General features: G+C 34.5%; 1 protein-coding gene across 1 annotated transcript in view; it reads right to left on the bottom strand.

The window, feature by feature from the left end:
- LRP1B (low density lipoprotein receptor-related protein 1B) overlaps window positions 1-22,183 on the bottom strand; it is a 1,583,276-nt gene extending 1,561,093 nt beyond the window's left edge. The window contains exon 1 of the mRNA XM_012727834.1: window positions 21,833-22,183. Within this exon, the coding sequence (XP_012583288.1) occupies window positions 21,833-22,025 (193 nt within the window). The 5' untranslated portion in view covers window positions 22,026-22,183. The remainder of the gene's footprint in view (window positions 1-21,832) is intronic.
- Between the last annotated feature and the right edge of the window lie 389 nt (window positions 22,184-22,572).

The raw sequence follows: 22,572 nt of genomic DNA, 5'->3' as shown, positions 1-22,572 counted from the left end.
GAGGGGAGCAGCGGGCGGGTCTGCCTCGCCATATGGATCTCCTCAGGGGCTGGCGGGAATCGAACTCATGCGGAAGTGGCTTTAGCTTCTTGAGACTGTGTTTTAACCCGCTGCGCCACCAGGGAGGGCCCAACTTAGCGATTTTTTAAATAAGGAATTGTTATTAAGTACTGTACTATGATCTATAGAAGTTAAGGAAATGAAAATTAAATAAAATAAAGATTTAAATTGATATTTTTTAAAGTCTCAAAAATGCAGTAGTGTTCATTACTCTGTTATGGAATAATTAAATTTCAGTTCTGTAAAGTGTTATAGAATTTGTAATGTATTTTCATTATATTATCCAATATTAAAACCCTATTTGATTAGTTATTATTAACTACATCTTTCAGATACTTAAACTCCTTGTTGGAAAAATTAAGTGACTTGTTCACGATTACTCTACCAGAAAATAGCAAAATTTGAAACACAAATGCAAACCTTAATCTTTGATTTCAGAACAAATCCAAATTCCACAGAAATTTCTATGCCATTAAGCCATAAAATACATGGTATTTTTAAAAATTATAATTTTTGTCACTTGCTCTATACCATTGCATACTGCAACCATTCCTTTCTGTTTTTATGTCACCCCAAAACACTAGATCATTTTGTATAATTTAAGGGGGTTGTTTCTGTTGCTAATAATGCTGTTGAAATATCTGGTAGCTATAAAATACTTTAAATTGACAAACATTATATTAAGTCTAGTGTGTATATATATATATTACTGAGCAGCTATTATTTACATCCTGCTTCATAAATAATTGAATACATGTATGTTAGTTCTCATGTAGCTAACATATTGAGCATGAAAAAATGCATGTAAGCATAAGGGTGATATTATAAAATTAACATAAAACTTTATATTGACACTTTTATATATGAAAATAGATGCATGTTTCCCTAACTAAATGCTTTAAAATATAAACAAATATCGGTCCTCCCTGGTGGCGCAGCGGGTTAAAGCACTGCACTAAGAAGCTAAAGCCACTTCCGCATGAGTTCGATTCCCACCTACCCTGGAGGTGACCACACGGCGTAGCAGACCTCTCCTGACCCGCCCACTGCTCCCCTCAGCAGTGTACTTCTTAGATCTGCCTGTTCTGCTCCCAATCTGTCTCTGGTGAAGCCTCTCACCGCCCCTGAGCCTCTGGCCTGTACCCCAGTTCTGTATGCACAAATAAATAAATCGTAAAAAAAATATATATATAAACAAATATCTTCTATAAATAAGTGCTATATAGTTGTTTAATTCTGTAAGAAAATGAGAAAAATGAAAAGGAGATATAAAAAATTTATTATGATTTTAAATGTATAAAATTGGCTTTTTAAACATGGTCAATTTTTTATTGTATTTCTATTGATCAAAGTACGAGCATATTACTCAATAGGGTGGAGTAAGAAGCATACATACATATTAAATATGTATAAATACTAGACTGCATTTCTAAATAATTTGTTTCATTTTCCTATTGTAACTTTAAGACAATAAATTATACTTTAAGGACTTCAGGATACAAATATGTCTTAATGATTTAAATAGTTTTATAACATTGTTTTAGTGTAAAACCAAAAGTCAATTCTTTAAGAAAAAAAAATGAGGCATCAGATGTCTCAAATATAAAAATTAATTTAGAGAGACCTCTATAAACAATATTGTAGACAAGTCCTCTAAAGTGCATTTTTCTCATGGTTTTAGCATTTCTATCATCATCCTAAACTATTTTTCTCAAGCTATTTTCTTATTTTTTTAATTCCATGTGAAAATTCAATCCTAAATTAAGACTTGCTAAAAAAAAAACATGGCAATGTGGTTAGACTTTTCATGTTCTCTACTATGAGTACAATTTACAAATTATTTCTCAACTATTCAATAATTAATAAGAAATATAGGAAACTTGGCCCTTCCTGGTGGCACAGTGGGTTAACGCACAGCACTACAAACTAGCTGCTGTCACTTCAATAAGATTTCAGTCCATGGCGGGTAGGTGATACACATGGCATGGCAGACCTCTCCTGACCCACCTACTACTTCCCTCAGCAGTGTACTTCTTCAATCTGCCTGCTATCTCCACTCTGCCTCTGGTGAATCCTCTCACCTACCCTGCACCTCTGACCTGTACCCCAAAAAGAAGAAGAAGAAATATAGGAAACTCACTAAACGATGGGCAGTCAATGCTATTAATGACTATGTCCCATGTATTTGTGGATAGACATCAATTAATGATATACCTAGTGGTCAATTTTCTTTTCAAATATCTCCTTTAGTTTATCATTAGTGCATTTTTACACATTTCCTATCACTTCTGATTATTTTATATAGAGATAAAGTAACACAGATGAATTCATTCTTTCTAAAAGGGACAAAAGCACCCTATGGATACCTATACTGCTCCATATACCTGAGCTCTACTAACTTTATTTTCAGTTCCAGTCTGGCTAAAATTGGATTGTAGAATTTATTCACCAGGGTCACTGGAGTCAGATCATTTGTATATCTCCCCCCAACTGACTCCAGGTGAAGCCAACTGAGTATTTCAAGTGGTGGGAGTCTCATTATCTCAGAACAATTTATCATAGGAACTATGTTCACCCAAGAACTCTCCTAGTGAGTCTAAAGCAGTGGCTTTCTTTTCAATGAATTGTTGAGAAATAGCTATCTCAGTTTTTATGTGACAGGATTCTTCCATTACACTCAAAAATCAGCTTAAAGAGATTAAAAAAAAAAAAGAAAAAAAAAAAAAAAGAGCATGACGCATGACGACCTTATAAGCAGCATGAACCTCAGTGGACTAAGAAAGAGTACATTTAGAATGGACTTTGGGAGGGAACAACAGTTTCCCAAAGATTGTTATTGCTTAATGAGATCCGTGACCACACATCCATTATGTGGGATAAACATGGCTCCCTGCTGGCTCCCCAAAGCCTGCCGACAGTTGGTGGTTATGATGTTAACACACTTTAACACCCTAGAAATGTTTTAATGTCTTTTCTACTATTTCTACAATATTGGAATAAGACTTGAATTCATCATGTAGAAAATATAATAACAATATAAAAATAGTGTAACTGGAACATTTTCTATATCAGGTTTGTAATAGTTAAAAGAAGTAAAGTTTATTTTAGGTCATCTTCCATTTCCAAAAACTAATTTTAATAATATAAACTGATCGGGTATAAAATTTTAAATATTGGTGTATGTTAAAAGATTAAATCTCGGCCCTCCCTGGTGGCACCGCAGGTTAAAGCACAGCACTGAGAATGTTGAGCCGCTTCTGCATGAGTTCTATTCCCGCCTGCCCCAGAGGTGACCATATGGCAAGACAGACATCTCCTGACCAGCCCGCTGCTCCCCTCAGCAGTGTACTTCCTCTCTGTCTGTTCTGTTCGCCACTCTTTCTCTGGTGAAGACTGTCACCGCCCCTGAGCCTCTGGCCTGTACCCCAGTTCTATATGCACAAATAAATAAATCTTGAAAAAAAAAAAAGATTAAATCTCAATTAATAAGGAAGGGCAAGATTAAAAATGTACATATTTTGTCTAAAGCTACTTACTTTTATTGCTTTCAGGACCCAATATGTTTTGCCTTTAAAAAGATAAATAAAATAAAATACATTTTTTTAATATTATTTTATGTAAAAGCATATTTTCCTCCTTTGGTGGAAAATAGTATGTCCATTAGACATTGCTCACATTCTCCTTACCTGAAGGGAAAAATAATAGCATCAAGAAAATAGTGTCACTTCGAAAGTATTATATAGTCGGTCATATCCAAAAGCTATAGAGAGTGATATGTGTCATATTAAAAGACTTGAAACTAATCCTCGATTTTGGTCTTCATTCTCATTTTCTGATAGAAAATCTTTAGCATACAAACTCTTACGAGAAAGCAAATTATCCTTTATGTAAATGTATGTATAACTTAGAAGCACTGAATATTTGCTTGGTACAATATATCCACATCATTCTTCCTGGGGAAAAATATTTTTCAAAAAGTATAACTTATACTTGTATAGTTGTGTACAAGTTGTATAACTTACACTTGTATAGTATAAAAGAAGCAAAACCATTCCTTTCCCAACTTGTTTATATATTAAGGGAAATGTGTTTCGTATATGTAAAATAAATAATAAAAAGTTAAAACCTTTATTTTAGTCCATAAGATAAAAAAAGAAAAAATCACCCTAATAATACCATCAACATAAGAAAAATATTCTAGATCATCAAAAACATATTCTTTTTACTTTCAGATTTGGTATAATGGTCCACACCCTCAAGATACTAAGTATAAAAACAGTCATAATTAGAAGCACCAATAAGTTATCAAGCAGTAGGAGGAACTCTATTCAAATGCAGTTAAAATATCATTTAAACAACTGAAAAAAAATTGAGTGTATACACTCAAAAGAGAGTATCAGAATATATAATTAAATGCATTCCTCAACAAATATAGTTTCTCTTATTATAAGGCAATGAATGAGTTTTACATATAGCTTGTTGTATGGTTTATTTCAAAGATATGTTTTAAAAGTCACAATAGATTACCTGAATAATAGAGAACTGCATGTTGTGCATGTCTTATTGTTCTAAAGCTCATCTTGTATATATCAAACTGAATTACAAAGCTACTTACAATAAGTTGATTTTCTTGTCCATAAACTTTGCACCTGCAATCCTCTCTGCTTAGAGTGCCTCAATCAAGGGAAACAATAGTCTACATGGCACCTTAGTGTTAATTTAAAAATAAATAAATAAATAAATAAAATCACTGTACAAATAACTCCAGACAAGTTGCAAGGTGCAGGATCTTTGGATATCATTCTCCCCTATTGTTCCTTTGCTAGTTCTTTGCAGATTCTGCAACAGCCCTATTCTCTCTTACTATAACTTCAATAACTTCAAAGAAGTTACAAGAGATACAATATAGGCTGTGGATGCATATAGTAAACAAGCATAATAATGCCAAGCATGTAGTAAGCAGTGATTTTGACTTGGGAGTTTATGTATCTTAATCTTAAAACTTCCCTTTGATTTTTTTTTTTTTTTGGCAAAATGGAATATAAAGTTTCAGAGAGCTTATTAGGTATTGTGGGCAATGCTATATCAATGATAAAAGAAAAATAGTAGGTGGTAGTACAAGTGGACTAACTTCAAAATAAAATCTCTTAACTTAAACTCTAATGGTATTTTGTGAATTATTGGGAACAGTTCAAGTGTCATTTCCTAGCCCCTTGTGTACCTTACATGATAATGATAAGAAGCATACAATAATCTTGGAGCAAAATTCATTTAGAGTTCTTAGAGAGCCTTTTACATGTGGGTAATGTTTCAGCTTTGTTTATTAGATTATAGGAAACCTTGTCCATTATTTAAGAGTGGTATTTTCCCATTATACCAATCACATAGGGATGTATTAAAGCAACCAACAGAAAAAGCAACATTCTGGAATGAACAGTATTGATTTCTGTGCATTTAATGGGTACCATTTTTAAATACGATCATCATGTAAGATTATCACATAAGACAGAATATTACAACAAAAACAAAAGTTGTTATCACTGCCACTGCCGATACTATAAGCTTCCACTGAGTGACAGTTATGAACAGCACACTTAAAAGGTATTTTCTCTAAACCTCAATAATTGATGGCAGGTATTATACCTGCATTCAAAAGAAACTGAAAACAGAAGAGATAAACTAATTGATTGAGAATGATGCAACTCATGAGTTCTGTCTTTTACAATGATAAACCATGTTGCCATTGGAACAGAAGCCACTGAGCATTATACATAAGTGATTTTCCCATCTCCCTTTGCAGCTATATTACTAATTCTAGTGTGTATACAGATACCTACCATCATTGAGTAGGTATTCTGTCCAGAAACATTCAATTTGAATTCAATCTAACCTGCATATCTAATATCCAATTTACAGAAAATACTGGTAGTTCAGGTCCCAGAGAGATGAAATTTGGGAAATAAAAACAAATTCATAATTTTTCAGGAAATACTACAACTGGCCAAATCATTTCAAAAGATCAAGGTCATGAAAAATATGGAAGGTAATGATCAAAATAAAATAAAATTAAGAGATATAATAGCCAAAGTAATGAATGAGTTATGGCTACCTGCTAGCAACAAAATAAAGAAACATAAAAAAAAAAACTGTACAAAACATTTAGAAAAACTAGAGCTAAAATAAGCTAGCAAGTTCAAAGAAAAGGTGAGATATTAAGGATTTTTTTTTTCTGGAGGAATCAGGTTATGTCTAAGATAAACATTTGTTCTATCCATTACCCAACAGTGCTCTGTAATTTTCTTGCCATTCTTGATTTTCTCATTGTCTAAATTCTAACCAGCATAAGAACATCTTGAATAAGTATTGCCAGGTAAAATCCTCTCATTCTTTTTTTATGTATATACCTCATCTTTCTAGAAATGCATCCTCTAGAGGATGCTGCAAGTATCAGTACAGAGCTGGCACTCAAGTGCATTGCGGGAATAGGTATTTTAGACACAGGAATCCTTAAGTCCTTCTCCAAGCAATGAGTATATTAACATGAAGCAATATGTACTGTAATAAGACTCAAGTGTAAATTGAAGGATTAAAAGATTCTTTGAAGTTAGTCATAGTTCCATGCTCTTATCACAAATTTTAATCAAACTAGATGAAAATAAGTTTGTCATTAACCTGTAAGGAAAAGAAAGATCACTTCAATGGTTACAGCATGCAGCCTGGACACATCTTGGTGAGGTGGGAGTCTTTATGCATTATTCTCCTTATTTACCAGGCAGGAAGTAGACACAGAAAGAGGCTAAGTGACTTGCCCAAGGACAAAGAGTGAGTCAGATGCAGAGCTGGGAACTGAGCCCACTTCTCTTGCTTCCCAGTGTACAGCTTTTCTCAGCAAGCCATAATGCTTTTCAGATGGATCATTTCCTAAAATGTATTAAGTTGTTAAAAATTCAATATGGGTGTTACACTGGTTTCCAACTAGATATTTCTTACAACCTTATTATGTATATTATTAGATGCTAAGTTGATGATCAGATCAGTAATTTCATATCTGTATTTTTTAGAAAATATGCTTTTAAAATTGGACATATTCAAACACTTAAGCTGCATCAGTCTCTTTGAAGAGTGAGATAAGTCTGGCTCTTGGAGCAGGTGGAGGAATGATCCACAGTGAGAAAAAAAATGCAGTTTCAAAATTAAGAAAAAACTGGAAATGATCATAAAAAACAAGCCCTCATCAATCACCAGAATTGAAAAAAAAAAGGTTATTAAATCCAAAAGAATCACTGCAATTTGATGTTTATGAAAGGCACTGAAAATGTTCAGAAAGGGAAAATAGAGTGTACATTGGGAAAAAAAAGGAAATTCGCAGTCTTTTAGAGGAATCTACACAGTTTTCTTTATATAAAGATATACTTATTTCATTAGTTGGATTTTACCCACTGGTTCATTGGGAATTCTGGACCATGGGAAATATTATCCCTTTTAATGACAATTACTGTAGACTCTGATTATGCTAACTAAACGAGAAATGGTATGTAATTAGTCTACATTTCTGTATGTTGTCCTACTTTGATCACTGGAAACTTCACCTGCTCATTGGAGACATCACCTGTAAATGTTCTTCACCGAAGAGCCAAGACTATTCTGTGGAATCATTACTACAGCTGAACAACTACCAATAGGTTGATTTGTTCAAAAGATCAAACACATTCACTCTCTAGCATATGCTTTTCTGCTCATTCCCTTCCTAAAGATAAGCTACAGAAACCATACAGGCCTCTGATCTCATCTGTGAGAACTGATCAAACCCTCACAATTGTGCCCTTTTGACCAATTTATACTTCTATGACAGTTCTCGTCTGAATTAGAACTTCAATTCTTCATGAGCACAGATGTCTTTTTTCAATTGTGTCCTTTACACCTATATTTGAAAATCAAAATAGAAAGAAAGGGAAAGAGTGGGAAAGGCAATTCTTTCTTACAAAAGATTTCAATTAACAAATGTAAAATAACAAGGAAACCAGCACTCACCCAGTAATTAAAGTCAGTATTATCAGCAGAGACTATTAACATGTACCTCCTGATATGACACATGGGACAGGGCATATTTCTTTTGTTATATTCTTTTAAAAATTATTAACCATGAGAAAATAGCAGAAAAACCCAAATTGTACAACATTCTACCAAATGACTGATGAGGATTCATCAAATTGGTCTAATCATGAAGGTAACCGAAAGCCAAAGTCACAGAATGGAGGCCTAAGGAGATGCAACTTAATGCAACATGAATCTTGGGGAAAATGCTGGGACAGAAGCAGGTCATTAGTGGACAAGCTGGCAACATCTGGATATAGTTCAGGTAATAGCATTCACTGTAACAATGTTTACTGTATTATAAATTATGTTCACACTCAGAGGTGAACAAAGGGTGTATGAGAAGCCCTTGTTTAATTTTGTACATTTCTGTACACTAAAAATTACTGCAAATTAAAACACTTAAACGTGTTTTAAAAGACCAAAGACTACTTTGAATAATCAGTTGGGATATACAAATTCTTATGAGAACTCAGGTATGAAATCCAAAGACAATGTGTGATGATAGAGAACACCGTTGGTTCATGCTGTCACAGCTTTCCCAAGGGGAGGGAAGATAAAACACAAATCTAAATGTGATCCCATTTGTGTCTCAGCATGAGAATTTGTCTACTCGTCAGGATCATAACTGTCATCTTCACTTCATTATATTTGTCTTCTCCCTTTTGGCTTTCTTTCTCTCCACATTTCAATTATGTTCTGTGTGTGGCACAGCAATGTCATTTTTGCCACATGGCTGTTCCTGATCATGCAGAATAGTTTTCATGTGGACCCTCGAGTGCTCAGGCTGACTGAAATCATCTTCATAGTATTTCTCACCATTCAAGAGAGTTCTGTGTCTAAGAGGACTTCTGGGGGTGAGTCCCTGTACTCTGTCACAAATGCCTAATATCATTAACCCCTTGCAGTGTCATTAAGAAACTTTCCTCTCCCTATATGTTTCTCCCCTGAGTCTGCCTTTAATGCCTCATGAGGGAGAGAAGTTGTGGAGGTTGAGATGAAGAAGACTATTGGATTTCCCTTTAGGCACCCTTCTTCCAAAACCAGGACTTAAAATAATAATATAGTGGATATTTCAAGGCATTACTCAGTTCTTTAGGACCTTTAATCTGCAATGCATCAAATCAAACACCTTTTCACTGATCCAGTCCAACTTCTGTTGATGCCTACAAGTCAGGAACCCCACAGAGGGTAAAGAGCTGACCACCTGGGTGTAAATCCATTAGCTCGTGTTTTTGATCCCTCACACACAATGTTATTTCTTTGTTTTCCTGATTTTTGTTAAAAAAAATGGAAAGGTTTATTTTATTTATTTATGCATACAAGAACTGGGGTATAGACCAAAGAATGGGGGTTGGTGAGACAGATTTGGAAGCAGAACTGGTAAATCTATTGAAATAACACCGCTGAGGGGAACAGTTGGCATGATAGGAGAGGTCTGCTGTGCCCTGTGGGTCAGCTCCCTGACCAGAGATACAATTTGTCCTGCAATGGCTGCCAATAGCCTCATACTGCTGAGAATTAGCCCCTTGCACCACAAAGGATAACCTGTTTTAGTTTTTTATCTTGATGAATGATATTAAAACTTTAGAATATTGTATATAAAAAGTCAGATCCCCAGCCTCTCTTGAATTATCTAAAGTACTGATAAAACTTGGCCCAAAGTCATGCATGGCCATAATCTACTTCACTGGAATATCAGTTATTTCTTTGGACAAGTGTCCTTTAATTTACAAGCCACCCAGGAGTAGCCTGGATGCTATAAGGAATTTATTTGTGAGACATGCCCTACATCTTGACCTTTAATTTATAAAGGTCAATCAAATATGTCTGAATGCCACTACTTAACATGATGAGCAAAAAAAAAAAAAAAACTAAGCAGCATTTCCACTGAGACTAGGAATCTCAGTACCCAGAGTCAACCTATTTCCTTCTTTGAAATCATAGAAGAAATGCTACCTCTCATTTTCTCTTGCCTGCATAAAAGAGGAAAAGGGGCAGATTGCTGCCTCAGGATTTTCAGATTTCTTTGTATGATTTCCTGTGTGTGTGTTTTTTTGTTTTTGTTTTTGTTTTCTTTCTTTCTTTCTTTTTTTTTTTTTTAGAGAATGTTATTATTCTTATTATAGATGGAGCCCTACACTCACTTACCTAGTCATTCTCAAGCATGGGTTTGAGATGTGGTGATAGAGCCATTACTGCTGCATTTCACACAGAAGAGAGTTTTACTAATCCTCTTTGGCATTCATCTCTAAATCTTGGTGAACTCAAGTAGTTTCAATCTCTGAAAGTTTATTTTTGACTTAAGTGATTTTCTTGCTATTGCTAGATTTTTCAGGTGCTTGCCAGCTTAACTGTTATCTGAATAAGCTTTGTTTATTTTTCTTGGCTCTTTATAGCAGGTTTAAATCTGTTCCAAGGGGTCACAACATTTCCTGCCCAAACACCTTTTATTCTGAGCATGCAGTCAGTAATTATTTTTTTCTTTACCTAAAATATAAATAACTCCCTTATACTCATTTTGAACCTGTTCTCATAGTACTTTCCTTATGAAAGAAGAAAAGCCCTTCAACAGACCTCCTTGTTTTGTGAGCAGAGGTCTAGTCAGGGAACATAAATCATGCCTCGTACTCACAAATATACAAGTAACCCTTCCCCTGCCTGCTGTTTTCAATTACTCAGATTCATTTATTTCCAAACTTTTTGGCACCCCTCTGCTAAAGTACACGGCAAACAAATTTACAGTGAGTTCCTAATTAAATATTAATGCAAAGTCTTCTAGCCTCAAATTTCATTTGGTTCAGTCACTCTAAAATTTAATAAAATTTGGGTATTTGTTTCATATTTAACTTATTTCGAGGCATAATGTTGATTTTAGTACTAAAACTCTGAAGCCAAATTATCAAAGGGGCTCTGACAAAATAAAAAAAAAATGTAGTGAACTTCAAGTCACAAGCAATTTAAATTTTCAGACATGTATCTAACAACAAATGTCTGTGAAACCTGTATGTAAACTCTTTCTACAACAAATAAATTAGATGAGATATATTCCTTTAGTATTTTATTTAAGCATTTCCAAACTTTTACAGATCAAAACTTCTAATCTTATTTTATTTTGGCCCAATACTTTTTTAGTACATGTCTTCCCACTTAAAACTTAAGCCATACCATACCTGAAAATTAAGAAAGCCAGTTACCTTCTCAATCATTTTTGGAATGATCAGTAGCATTTTTAGAGTAATTTCTCTGGATGAGCAATTACTACTTTTTGGAATATAAATAGTTGCTAAAGATAATTCATTTAAATATTATTATGTAGTATAATATGTAATGATGTAATATCACTCCAAGTTGCCTTTTTGACACTAGGTGGCGTGTATAACTTAACCTACTTGAGTGAAAATATTTTGGGGGATAAGGTTGTGCTTTGGAATGAAGATTTGAATGTCAAGTCTTAAAACTAAACTTTTACTTTTTCTCATAGTAGATTACAGGAAAGATAAGAGCAATAAAAAAAAAAAATTCAATGGGACCAAATCTCAAAGCAGTCTTCAAAAACTCAGGATCTTGAGTAATTCAACCAATTTAATATTAATGGTATTTCCTTCAAACACTATTTCTGTTTCTTTGTTACAGACCCTCTAGGTGCCTATATTTCCCGGTTTCTATGATTTTTATTAAAGATCTCTTTTTCTTTTTTTTTCAAAGATTTTATTTTTGCATACAAGGACTGGGGTATATAGGCCAGAGATGTGTGTGTGTGTGGAGGGGTGAGTGACTCCTCTTTTTTCTTTGTTCTCATTCCCTCTTTCATTTTCAACCCCAACAAGAACACAATAGACCCTACTGAGTCTATTTTAAACATTCCCTAAATTTCCAATATTGTACAATTCCTAAAATAGTATTTTATTGATTGCCCTGGGTTTTATCATTTAGTTATTTCTGACTCCAGTTTATAAATCACAGTGACTAGTAAGAATTGGTGCTAAAACATGAATTCAGTGCATATTGATAAATGTGGAAGAACAATTCAAGAACTTGATTGACCAAGAAGCATACCTGCTTGGTCATAAACTCTTAGTTTCTCTGTCACTTGATATCATGACTCCTTTCCCTTCTACAGCATTTATAAAATCTCCAGGAAATGTAATGATCACAGCCAATAGCAGTTCTCTTACAAATGTTCCACTTAATCAAATATTCATAAGCAGGAACTTGATTATTAGCACAAATCCCTCTCAATCATGTCTAGGTTTTGAGGATAATAAAACAGAGTTCCTCCTTGAAATAAAGGATCCCTGAAGAAATGAATACAATGAGTATTCTTTTGGGCCAATGTCTTTTCACCCTGTTGTTACACTAGCTTAGAAAGGTAGAATTAACACAAAAAATAATTGTTGATATATTTACCAATCTTTAGAGTGTTTTTTAAGTATATTATTTTACTAACCCAACATATAATGGTGTGAGTTAATTCCATTCTACAAACATTGCTATGGGTTCAATGGGATGGTAGAAAAGATGGTATTAATTATCCTAAAAATATAAGGGAAATGGTAATAAGAAGACAAGCAATATTGTAAATCCTACATGTTACTATCATATGATATATTATGAAAATTTTCACATAATGAAGAGCACACTAAAATAGAAAGTATTCAATTTAAAGAAAGCCTGAAGTTTAATTATTTCCAGAGATAATGATTTTAGGTTTCCCTTCATGCCTTATCCTCCTAATATATTGACTGGTGCTGCATTCATCATTATAGTAAATCTTCCTAAATTAAGATTTCAAGTTAATCCTCTACCTTGTTTTCTCTGCACTGCTAACCCCTCATTTAAGCCACAAACATCTGTCCACGACAACTATGATAACCCTTAACAGTATACAGCATCCCTTTTTGCCCTTCGTCATTCAGAAGCAAGCATGATTTTGTAAATAATTAAGTCATGTCACCTCTGATTAAATATCCATTTTCTGTCACTGCAATCAGAATAAAATTTAGCCACTTCACCTTCCTTTGCATGGTCCTATAATACTTTCTTAGTCTATACCATAATATGCTTTTAATTACCATTCTCTCTGTATCTCAAACACCCAAACTCATTTCAGACACACAGAACTTCATTCTCTCTCTAGAAAACCAGATTTGTAACTATTCCAGGGTTTGCATGGAAAACTCCTCCCTCAGAACTACTTACAGCTCTTTTCCTCTTATTACTGAATCTCAGCAATATGCCATCCTTTTCAGAAAGGTTTTCTTTGTGATTACAACCACAATACCCAAAGAACATCTCTTAATTTCAATATATTTTATTTTTTCTTAGCACAAAATATTATGTATTTGCTTTGGTCTGCTCCCTCGTGCTAAAATATAACTCTCATTAGACATTGCCTAATTTGCTCACTTATGTCATTTCTTACACCTAAAATGACACTCAGTACAAATTTGTCTAAATTTATTTAATGAGTAATTAAATAAAAGAAAGGCCAATAATCACAAGAGTTACTTGGAGGATCATATTTCAGTAGGGAAACACTGAAAAGAATTAAAGCATCCTGATAATGTAAGGACTTTCTTTTTCTATTAGTAATTTACATAAAGTTAATGGTAATGTTGAATAATTAATAAAATAGAGTGCATTTATGTAATGTAGTACATAATGCAATTTGTTTTCACTAACACTCTCTTCCTTACAATTGTGCAGGTTATTAGGGACACTGGCTATGTTTCTTGTTTCAGAGTTTTTTAAGAACAGTTTTCTATTAAAATCGGTTGGTGTTTTCACAAGTGTTCAGATGAAAATATGCACAAGTAGAAATCTCATGCCCTTCATGCCTTATATTCTTCCACTGATGAGAGCAGTAAGAGAAGCAAAACATTTACTAACATTTTGATTTTTTTACTATCAAGATTAAGTTCAAAATATTAGATAATATCATTAGCAAGTGAAATGGGAAGATAACACCATAACAGAGGAAAAAGCTATAAAATAGAATATGTAACCCAAAGATGCACAAAGCCAGAACATTTAAACTATAAGTTCTGCCCACTTTTAATGTTGATCAACATTGCATAAAGTCACCATATTTATCTCCACATAAGATGTGTATGCCATTAGATTTCAGGTCTATCATTTGGTTCTGGTGAACCAAAAGCCAAGAACCTTGGTACAAGAATAATGAATATACAAATAATCAGCAAAGTGGTCTGAATCCTGAGTTTAAATTTTACTTATGTTTTAATGAAAATCTGACAAAGATACATATCTATTAGGCATATTCTGTAATACTGTCACCTGGTGAGGCAAAAATCTCACCCATGAACTGGCATTGTTATCACTGAACTTTCAGAACTTAATTATGAGAAAATGCCTTAAAAATTAATAGCGTTGAATAAGGCAGAAAAATTTAATAATGCAGACTTAATTTTTTAAACAATTTCATGCCAGCAAAATAAACCATTAAAAACTTTAGAATGAACAAAGATCTTGGATAATTTAAAAACATACATTTTTGAGTTTCTGGAATTTCTAACTTAACAAAAGTTTGGGTTCCCTAATTATCTCAGCTACTTGATCTGAATGGGCAGAAGTTTCTATGAATCTCTTTTAGCATCTTTGTCTCCTTATACATCTTAATTTCTAAAGAAACAGATCACTCTAAACCCATTTTTATCATCAGTCTGATACCTACAGTTTTTCTTTTTCATAAATATCTTTCAATACCCTGGGGACATTCAATGCAAGCAACCCCAACCAAGTTTCATTTCACTTCTTTCCCCCTCCCCATTTTTAGTTCTCTTTACTCATTTTAAGAGAAAAGGCAAAAGTGACAAATAGTCATTAAAGAAAAACTCAGCAGTAGAAAAATTCTTAAGAATTACGTATTCGTGTTTCTAAAGTTAAGCTGTCTTGAAGGATGTCAATGCAATGTGGAAAAGTTACGAAGAAATATCCTATTGATTATAAGAATAAAACAAGAGACGATCTGTGCTACCTTGATCTTACCTAAAGAAGAAACGTATTCTTTGGACTAAAATGAGGTCGTATTCCAACAATAACTGTCTTTGGTCTGAAGGCTAAGCCAGCCAGGACAATGAGGTGCATGCAACTCAGGAAGAGATGTCTGACTGTTAATAAGAATGCATTGTAAGATAAAATATAACACCGTATCATAGCGAGTAACACTATCTTCTTCAAGAAGTGTTTTTTTTTTTTTCTTCTTCTTCTTCTTTTCCTCTTAACAGAGTTAGAAGGAATCTCTTATGAAAAGGTATTTTAACTACTCATGTTCTACAAAGTTTGTAGTTATAATATCATTCACATGTAAGTGGAAAACTTTCAGATAAATATGACTACATTTAAACTTATATTTGAGAAGAATAAGATTAAACAAGTGACTGGTAATATATTAATTGAAATTATTTTTCATAGTTTATTTGACAAGTATTGTATCTTCACAACTATTTTGGAATGTGTGCATTCCATTGTAGATAATATTCAACAAATGTGAATGGCGGAGTTTTTAGCAATATAAATAACATAGACATACCAATCATACTTAATCATTGGCCTATCATATTCATGATGCTTACAAAGATCTGAACTAGTGTAAATCAGCAACATGATAGCGGGCTCATTTATTTAATCACTTGATAGCATTTTTAACCATAATTGAACATATAACTGCAGACTTAAAGTTAATTAAGTTAATGTGCTCACATGTGAAAGTTTCAATCTTTAGAAATACTTTCCAAAATTTGAGCAATGAATTCAGTGAATAATGTCAACATTTAGTCATACATTTCTATTTTAATAAAATCATCTTTTGTTAGAACACAATTGATTCAGGTATGTTCATTCTAATAATGCTTTAAACACATTCAACCTCATGACATAAATATATCATTACTGCCAAGTGTACCAATGTAATGACGAGAACAGTGGCAAAGGGGCATATGATGGACTTCAAAGTGTAACTGGGAAGCATTATGCATACCTCTTTCAGGAAAAATGTTTGATATTGTTGTTTTACCATACAATTTCTGTTTTAAGCTTTTTAATTGCAAGCTCAGTTTTACCGTTTTATTTGATGTGACTGGCAACTCTCTAATATCTTGAATCCCATTTAGTTACCAGTCAGTACATAAATTTGTTTAGTCAGGAAGCTCCTAAAAATAATTAGGTTTGTGTAGAGATACCTGAAATCAAATGGATGAGGGTTGGGAGAGAGAGGGAAGGAAAGAGGAGGGAGGGAAGAAAGAGTAGCAGGAGAGAGGAAAGCAAGAGAGACTGAGACAAAAAGAAAAAAAGCACTATATTTTGATATCAGTGAATACAGAACAAATAAATAAATAATGCATCTATTCTTATGTGGTCTTAAGTTGTGTTTGGGTAGGAGAAGCCACATGTGGTACACCATCTTAGGATTTCTCCATTCCCATGCTACAACGTAGGAGGTTCACAGACTAACATTTTATTTAAATGAGGGAATATGAAATAATAAGAGTAAGTATTATTACAGGGACAAAACAAGTAACATCAATGTATTCATTGGCAGATAAGTGACTTAGACAGAATCTACTTTTGAGAAACTCAAGGTTTTAGATAATTTTTATGGTTTTGAACTTACTGCTTAAATAATATAACATTTTTGTTCTGTTGTTCTAGGAGCTAACAAATTATAAGTATCTCCAAGCAAAATGAGACAACTGGAGTATATCCCCAAGGCATATAACTTAGATTTGTGGTCATTATATTGCAATTTCATTCTTGTTTCTCTAGCCAAGGGTTGTTATATAGGTTAAATTTGGATAATAACAACCCAAATGAAAATGTAAAGCAACTCCACAAAAGAGAACAAAATGTGTCACTTGACACTTTTCTGTTGGTTGGTTTTAATTCATTTTGCCTTCCCATAAATAAACAAAATGAACTGCCTTGTCATTTGTCATTCCAAGTTAAATAGTTTTCGTGGGTTTTTTTGTTTGCTTTGTTTTTGGCAATCTAAGTTAAATATGAGGAGTTAAATTTATTTAGTTATAATAGTCTGAATACAAGAAAAGTTTTGAATGACCTAGAGTTAACAAGATTATTTCCTGATAGAATTTTGGTCCAGTTTATAATCTAATTAGCTCATTATAGAAAACTTCAACTTTTTGCTTTACTCTTTCAGCATTTCAGCAAATAAAAGCATTGTTTCAAATTATAAGCATTGGGCACATCATAAGTACAGGCATTTCAAAAACCAAATGTGGTTTGACTTTTATTTCCTCCACTGTCAGATTCTGTTACAACAAAGTATTTGTTGTATGGAAATTCATTCATTAGAATATTGCAAGTTGGGTGATAGAAATAACTCTGAAAAGTTTTTCAATACATTTACTTTGATCTTCAAAGAGGAAAAGTCACGAAACCAGACATATTGTATGAAAATGATGAATTTCATTAAAATGTATCTGTTTTCAGGTTACAGTGGGATTTTTACATGTGTTTATGCCAAAGAAGTGATTCAAAAAAGATATAGACACACACACACACACACCAGGAGGGTTCCTACAGCTAAATTAGTTTAACTAATGATATCATGTTGGTACAGTAATGTTAAACTTTTAATATCAATTCTACTTTCTTTGAATGCATCTATCTAGAATGAAGACAAGTATTTCCTTTGTGCAAGAATTGTTTTGACAGACAGCCACAGAAGACAGAGAAATCTATCAATATGTCTGGCTGGTAATTTTTACTACACAGAAAACCTATAACTAGTATGTAATTGAAGAAAAGGGAGTATGAATTTCATGTAAGATATACAAACTAATAGCAGAATTATAGAAAAGATACTCCACCAGAATAAAATAGAATGAAGGTAATATGTAGAAATGCCGCATCACTAGAACCCTTATAGAAAACCAAGTCATATTCAATCCAAGTGACTTTAAATGGAACCTATCTTTATAGTATTCCCAAGACTCAGAAGAAATTGACAAGGCTAAGAGCAAGAAACTAATGTTCTGGATACAATATACTTGCTAACTAAAATATCTCTGCATGTCCTTATCATGAATGACAAGGAGAATTTAGAAATTTCCTTCTCATTCTAAAAACATATATTTACATCACACATGCACACACACTCACAAATAAAATAACAGTTCTATCACATTCATTTGGAAAATGATTTTATTATAATAAATCTAAAATAGCTAAGATGTATTTTCTGCAATATTCTCATATCCCTCTCCATTTTTATGTCTATTCACATCTAGTAACCCCATTAAGAAAGTTTCTTTAAATTATTTTAATATTTCAAATATTTTATGTATTTATTAGAAGTCAGTGGAAAAATATGTATTTAAAGTAATTCTTCTGCCTACAGATAATTTAATTCCTTAAAAAACACTAATTTGTATTCAGCCTCTTCCTAAATTTATCATTTGGCTTTCTCCTCACTTTCTTTCCTTCCCTTATTCTCTTTCTTTGCAATTCACAGACTTTCTTTGGAGTTAACACATTGAAAGTATTCTTTTTCCATTGTCTCCTTCCTACAAAACTCATTTTAAGTTAAGGTGGGAACACAGGAGATAAAGAGACAGAAGAAAACTCAAAGATTACAGAGACCTCTTCAAAACAAAACTTTAATATTTGTTCCTACCCTCTGAAGGTAGGAAGATTCGAATTTTGACAGACAAGTGACAGCCTGTTGTAGATGGATTTATAAACATACACTTTTAAGTAATAATAACTGCCTGAACTTTAATTGTTAGGCAATATGTTTTCACATCTTATATCAATTTAAGAGACTAGCTTTAGGCCTCTCAATCCCTTTTCAGAAAATTTGACAATTTAAAATATACTTCTTTTTAAGTGTGAAATCTTATCAAACTTTGATGTGAAATGACATTGCTCTATGACACATTAGTTGATCCTAAGTGAATATGATTTATCCTCCACATTTTGCTGTTAAGAGTTACAAAGATATTTCTTTTTTTCATGGGTGATGAAATCTAATGAGAACTGACAGGTACATTAGCTTAAGTCTACCAAGTCAATATAAACTAAGAAAATAAACAATATGGAATTAAAGGACAGGTGGATGTATATAGGTTAAACACAAACTTACAAGTCAATTTCAAGTATCTTTTCTAATTATTTAAACTCAAATGTACAAAGGAAAGAGTAACACAGGTTGGAGGGCAACACAACCATTGCTATCTAGTCCATCTGGTTTAAGAAGATACCCATTGTCCAACATATATTTGGAGAACCTGAAAGTGGTTTCATTTTCCTGGCCTGAGGTAAGCTCATGAACTATAAAACACACCTGTGTAATTCACATGCCTGTTCTGTTCTTCAAGGACAACTGGCATAAACCTGTGCAGAAAGCTACATTTCATTAAACTCTCTCTTAAGCTCATAGTCTCTTATCTTCTGTTTCAGCATTTCATTGAGGAAAGTTTGTCATAATGCACCAGCAGTTTTTTTTTTTTTTTTTTTAATTTTCAACAAGATTTCTCTCTCTCTCTCTTTTTTTTTTCTTTACCGAACAGGACCAACCTTTTCACTTTTGATAAGTAGCCATGGCAATTTTAACTTTTTTTTTTTTTTGAAACTTAGTATATATGTGGGCTGAAATATGTGTATATGCACGCACACATGTGTATGTACATACATAGTGTATATATGTGTGCACATGCATCTATGTACACATGTATATTACAGAGATGTGTGTGTGTGTAAAATAGTGGTAAAGTATTTGGCAACAACTGTTTTTTCTTGTACTATCTGATACTTCTTAGGCTAACAAACTGATAGAACATAACACTATTTCACTTTCGAGAAAAAAGTAGCCATCCTTTTCCATGTGCCTTGTTTATAGTTAGGCTGTTCCTCTCCCTTTCGGAACCTAAGACACTAAATAACAATTCATTTAGCTGTTTAGTTTCCTATCAAAGGAAAGATGGGCATCTATAGACTTAAAATTTTACTGTATTTCTTTTTTATCATTGTAGTAATGGCCCTATCCCTCATCAACACATTCTAAGGCACAGAAGACTTAGCTCCAGGTGAGCTCAAATTTCTGGAGAATGGGAACTCAGTAAAATAGAGCCCAATAGCAGTAGTGTGCCACTATCATATGTTGCTCTCACATAGGGCTGTAAAGCTTCATTCTGTCCTTTTGCTCAGGTCCAACTTCAAACATTCTTGCAAAGAAAGGTTGATATCTGATTGTTCCAGATCAAAAACATCATCATTCAAGTTAGAGCTATGTGCTTCTATTTTATCAGCATAGTTTTCAACTGTTCCACACCAACTTCAAGGCAGATTAAGAAGCTATAAGGTAGGTGGCAATATGCTTAAAAGTTTATCACTCAATGAATGGCAGACTTTCTAAAGGAACTCATATCAGCCTCATTAATGATAAAGAAAATGATGTGTGGGTTCGTTATAAAGACCGTAATCTGGTTATTGACAGAAGGTTGGATAGAAACACTACAGTGTACCCTCCTGTTCTTTCTTATGATGATGAAATAATTTTTAGTTAATTCATAATTTGCTTCACATAAGCACAGTCAGTAAATCTCATCCAACATTTTTGCCTGTTTGTGTGGCACTAGCATCTTGGGTATCTTTTCTCTCTAACTTCTGTTTTGTTTTGTTTTTTTTCACTGAACTTAAAAACCAAAATATAGTATTCAATATGAACTCATTACAATCTTTTAAAAAATCTAGAACTATGACAATTCTGATTTTACTTTAAGCTGTTAACTATTCCAATGCCAAGGGCCCAAATATTCACTGACTTTTTTTTTTTTTCCTTTTCCTTTTTCACCCTTGCAGCTGTTGTCAAAATTATCAAACTTGCTCATGGATTTCTCGTTTTCAAGCTCAAAAGTTTTCAGAATCCAGGTTTATTATAATTCTCAACCCCTCTCTCCTTTTTTAAAATCTGCTCAGGATACCCAAGCCTGTGTAAACTTCTACGGTTCATGAGCTATCTGGAGAAAAGGCAAGGGCAAAACGCCAGGGATGGGTTATCATCTCCAACTACATTAGCCATGCCACAGACCTTGAGCATCAAAAAAGTCAAGTCAGGCAGGTGCCTCTACCCAGAGGCGCCCTGAAGCCTTGGTGGAGAGACGCAGATCACAGGAATACCCCAGGAAGGGGCTACAGAAACGAAAGAGCTTGGTTTGTCGCTTTCGTCTCTCCCTAGACCCTGGGCGCTGCAGGTAAGGAACTTAACCCAGGAGCTAAGTTGAACGAGCATACACAGACCGCGGAGAATCCCGAGCCCGCAGAAGCTCAAAGCTCTGAGAGTCATCAGGGAGGGAAGTCTTAGAAATGCGAATTCTGATCCCAATATCTGCACCGCTTGGGATGCGCGGGCCAAAGCGCACAGTCAAGTCCAAACACTCCCGGGGTTGGGGGTGGGGGCAGTAGGGTGAAGGGGAGGGAGACAAAATCTGGAATGGTAAACCGCTCTAGAGGAGCCGAGTACTCTGGCACCAGGTTCAAATATCCCCCATCGCACCTCTCACCCCCCAGGAGGCCAGCGCTCTGTGGCCAACCGGTCCCGGGGAGCGCGGCCGCAAGGACTTAAGTTTCGCACTCACTTATCTGCAAGCATCTCCCAGCAGGAACACCGAACTAGATAGGGGGGAGGTGTCCTTACCTTGGTTGGCTCCGACGGTCAGCACCTTGGCGATAGGCAATAATCCCGAGAGAGTGAGTAAGGCGAGGAGAAACTCGGACATTGTGGTTGCCCGGTGAGGAAGCCTGCGCTGGAGACTGCTTGGCGGCACCATCGGCCCGGCGGCGGCGGCGGCGGCGGCGGCGGCTCGGAGCTCCGAATTGAGCAGCGTCATTTACAAATGTCACTGAAAATTCTTCAGCTCAATGAGCCCAGTCAGTCCGCCTTCTCCTGCCGGGAGCAGGATATGGAAGGTGTAGGGATGCGCGCGTGGAGGAGAGTGAGTGTGTGTGAGCGCGAGCGAGCCGCTCGTGTGTCTTGACTTTTCAATGCAGGGTACGTCTGATCTTACATCACGCAAGAGGGGCAGTGAGAGATGCCAGCGGATGGGAATTCACTGATTAATCACCGAATCCACCACACACCCCTCCGTCGTCCACATAAATCACATCTATTACTTAGTAAGAGGCATTTAACACAACAGGAAAATACCACCGCGGACCGAGAGCGCCACAAATCACAATTATTTTGTTCTCCTTGAAGGGAAAGTAACTCCAAGCTGGTTCTGTAGGGATTTGGGTTTTTAGAGAAGGGGGAGACTTCTGCATTGGGCTGAGTCAGTCAGGCGCCTGGGAAGCTCCGCATTTAACAGCCAGCTCACAATTATCAGCTACAGCGCTGAGATGCTTCCCTCTCTCTCTCGGAAAAAAAAAAAAAAACAC

Source organism: Condylura cristata, unplaced genomic scaffold (genome assembly GCF_000260355.1).
Source record: "Condylura cristata isolate star-nosed mole 26May11 unplaced genomic scaffold, ConCri1.0 scaffold00002, whole genome shotgun sequence".
Lineage (NCBI taxonomy): Eukaryota > Metazoa > Chordata > Mammalia > Eulipotyphla > Talpidae > Condylura > Condylura cristata.
This window is presented reverse-complemented; position numbering and strand designations above follow the sequence as displayed.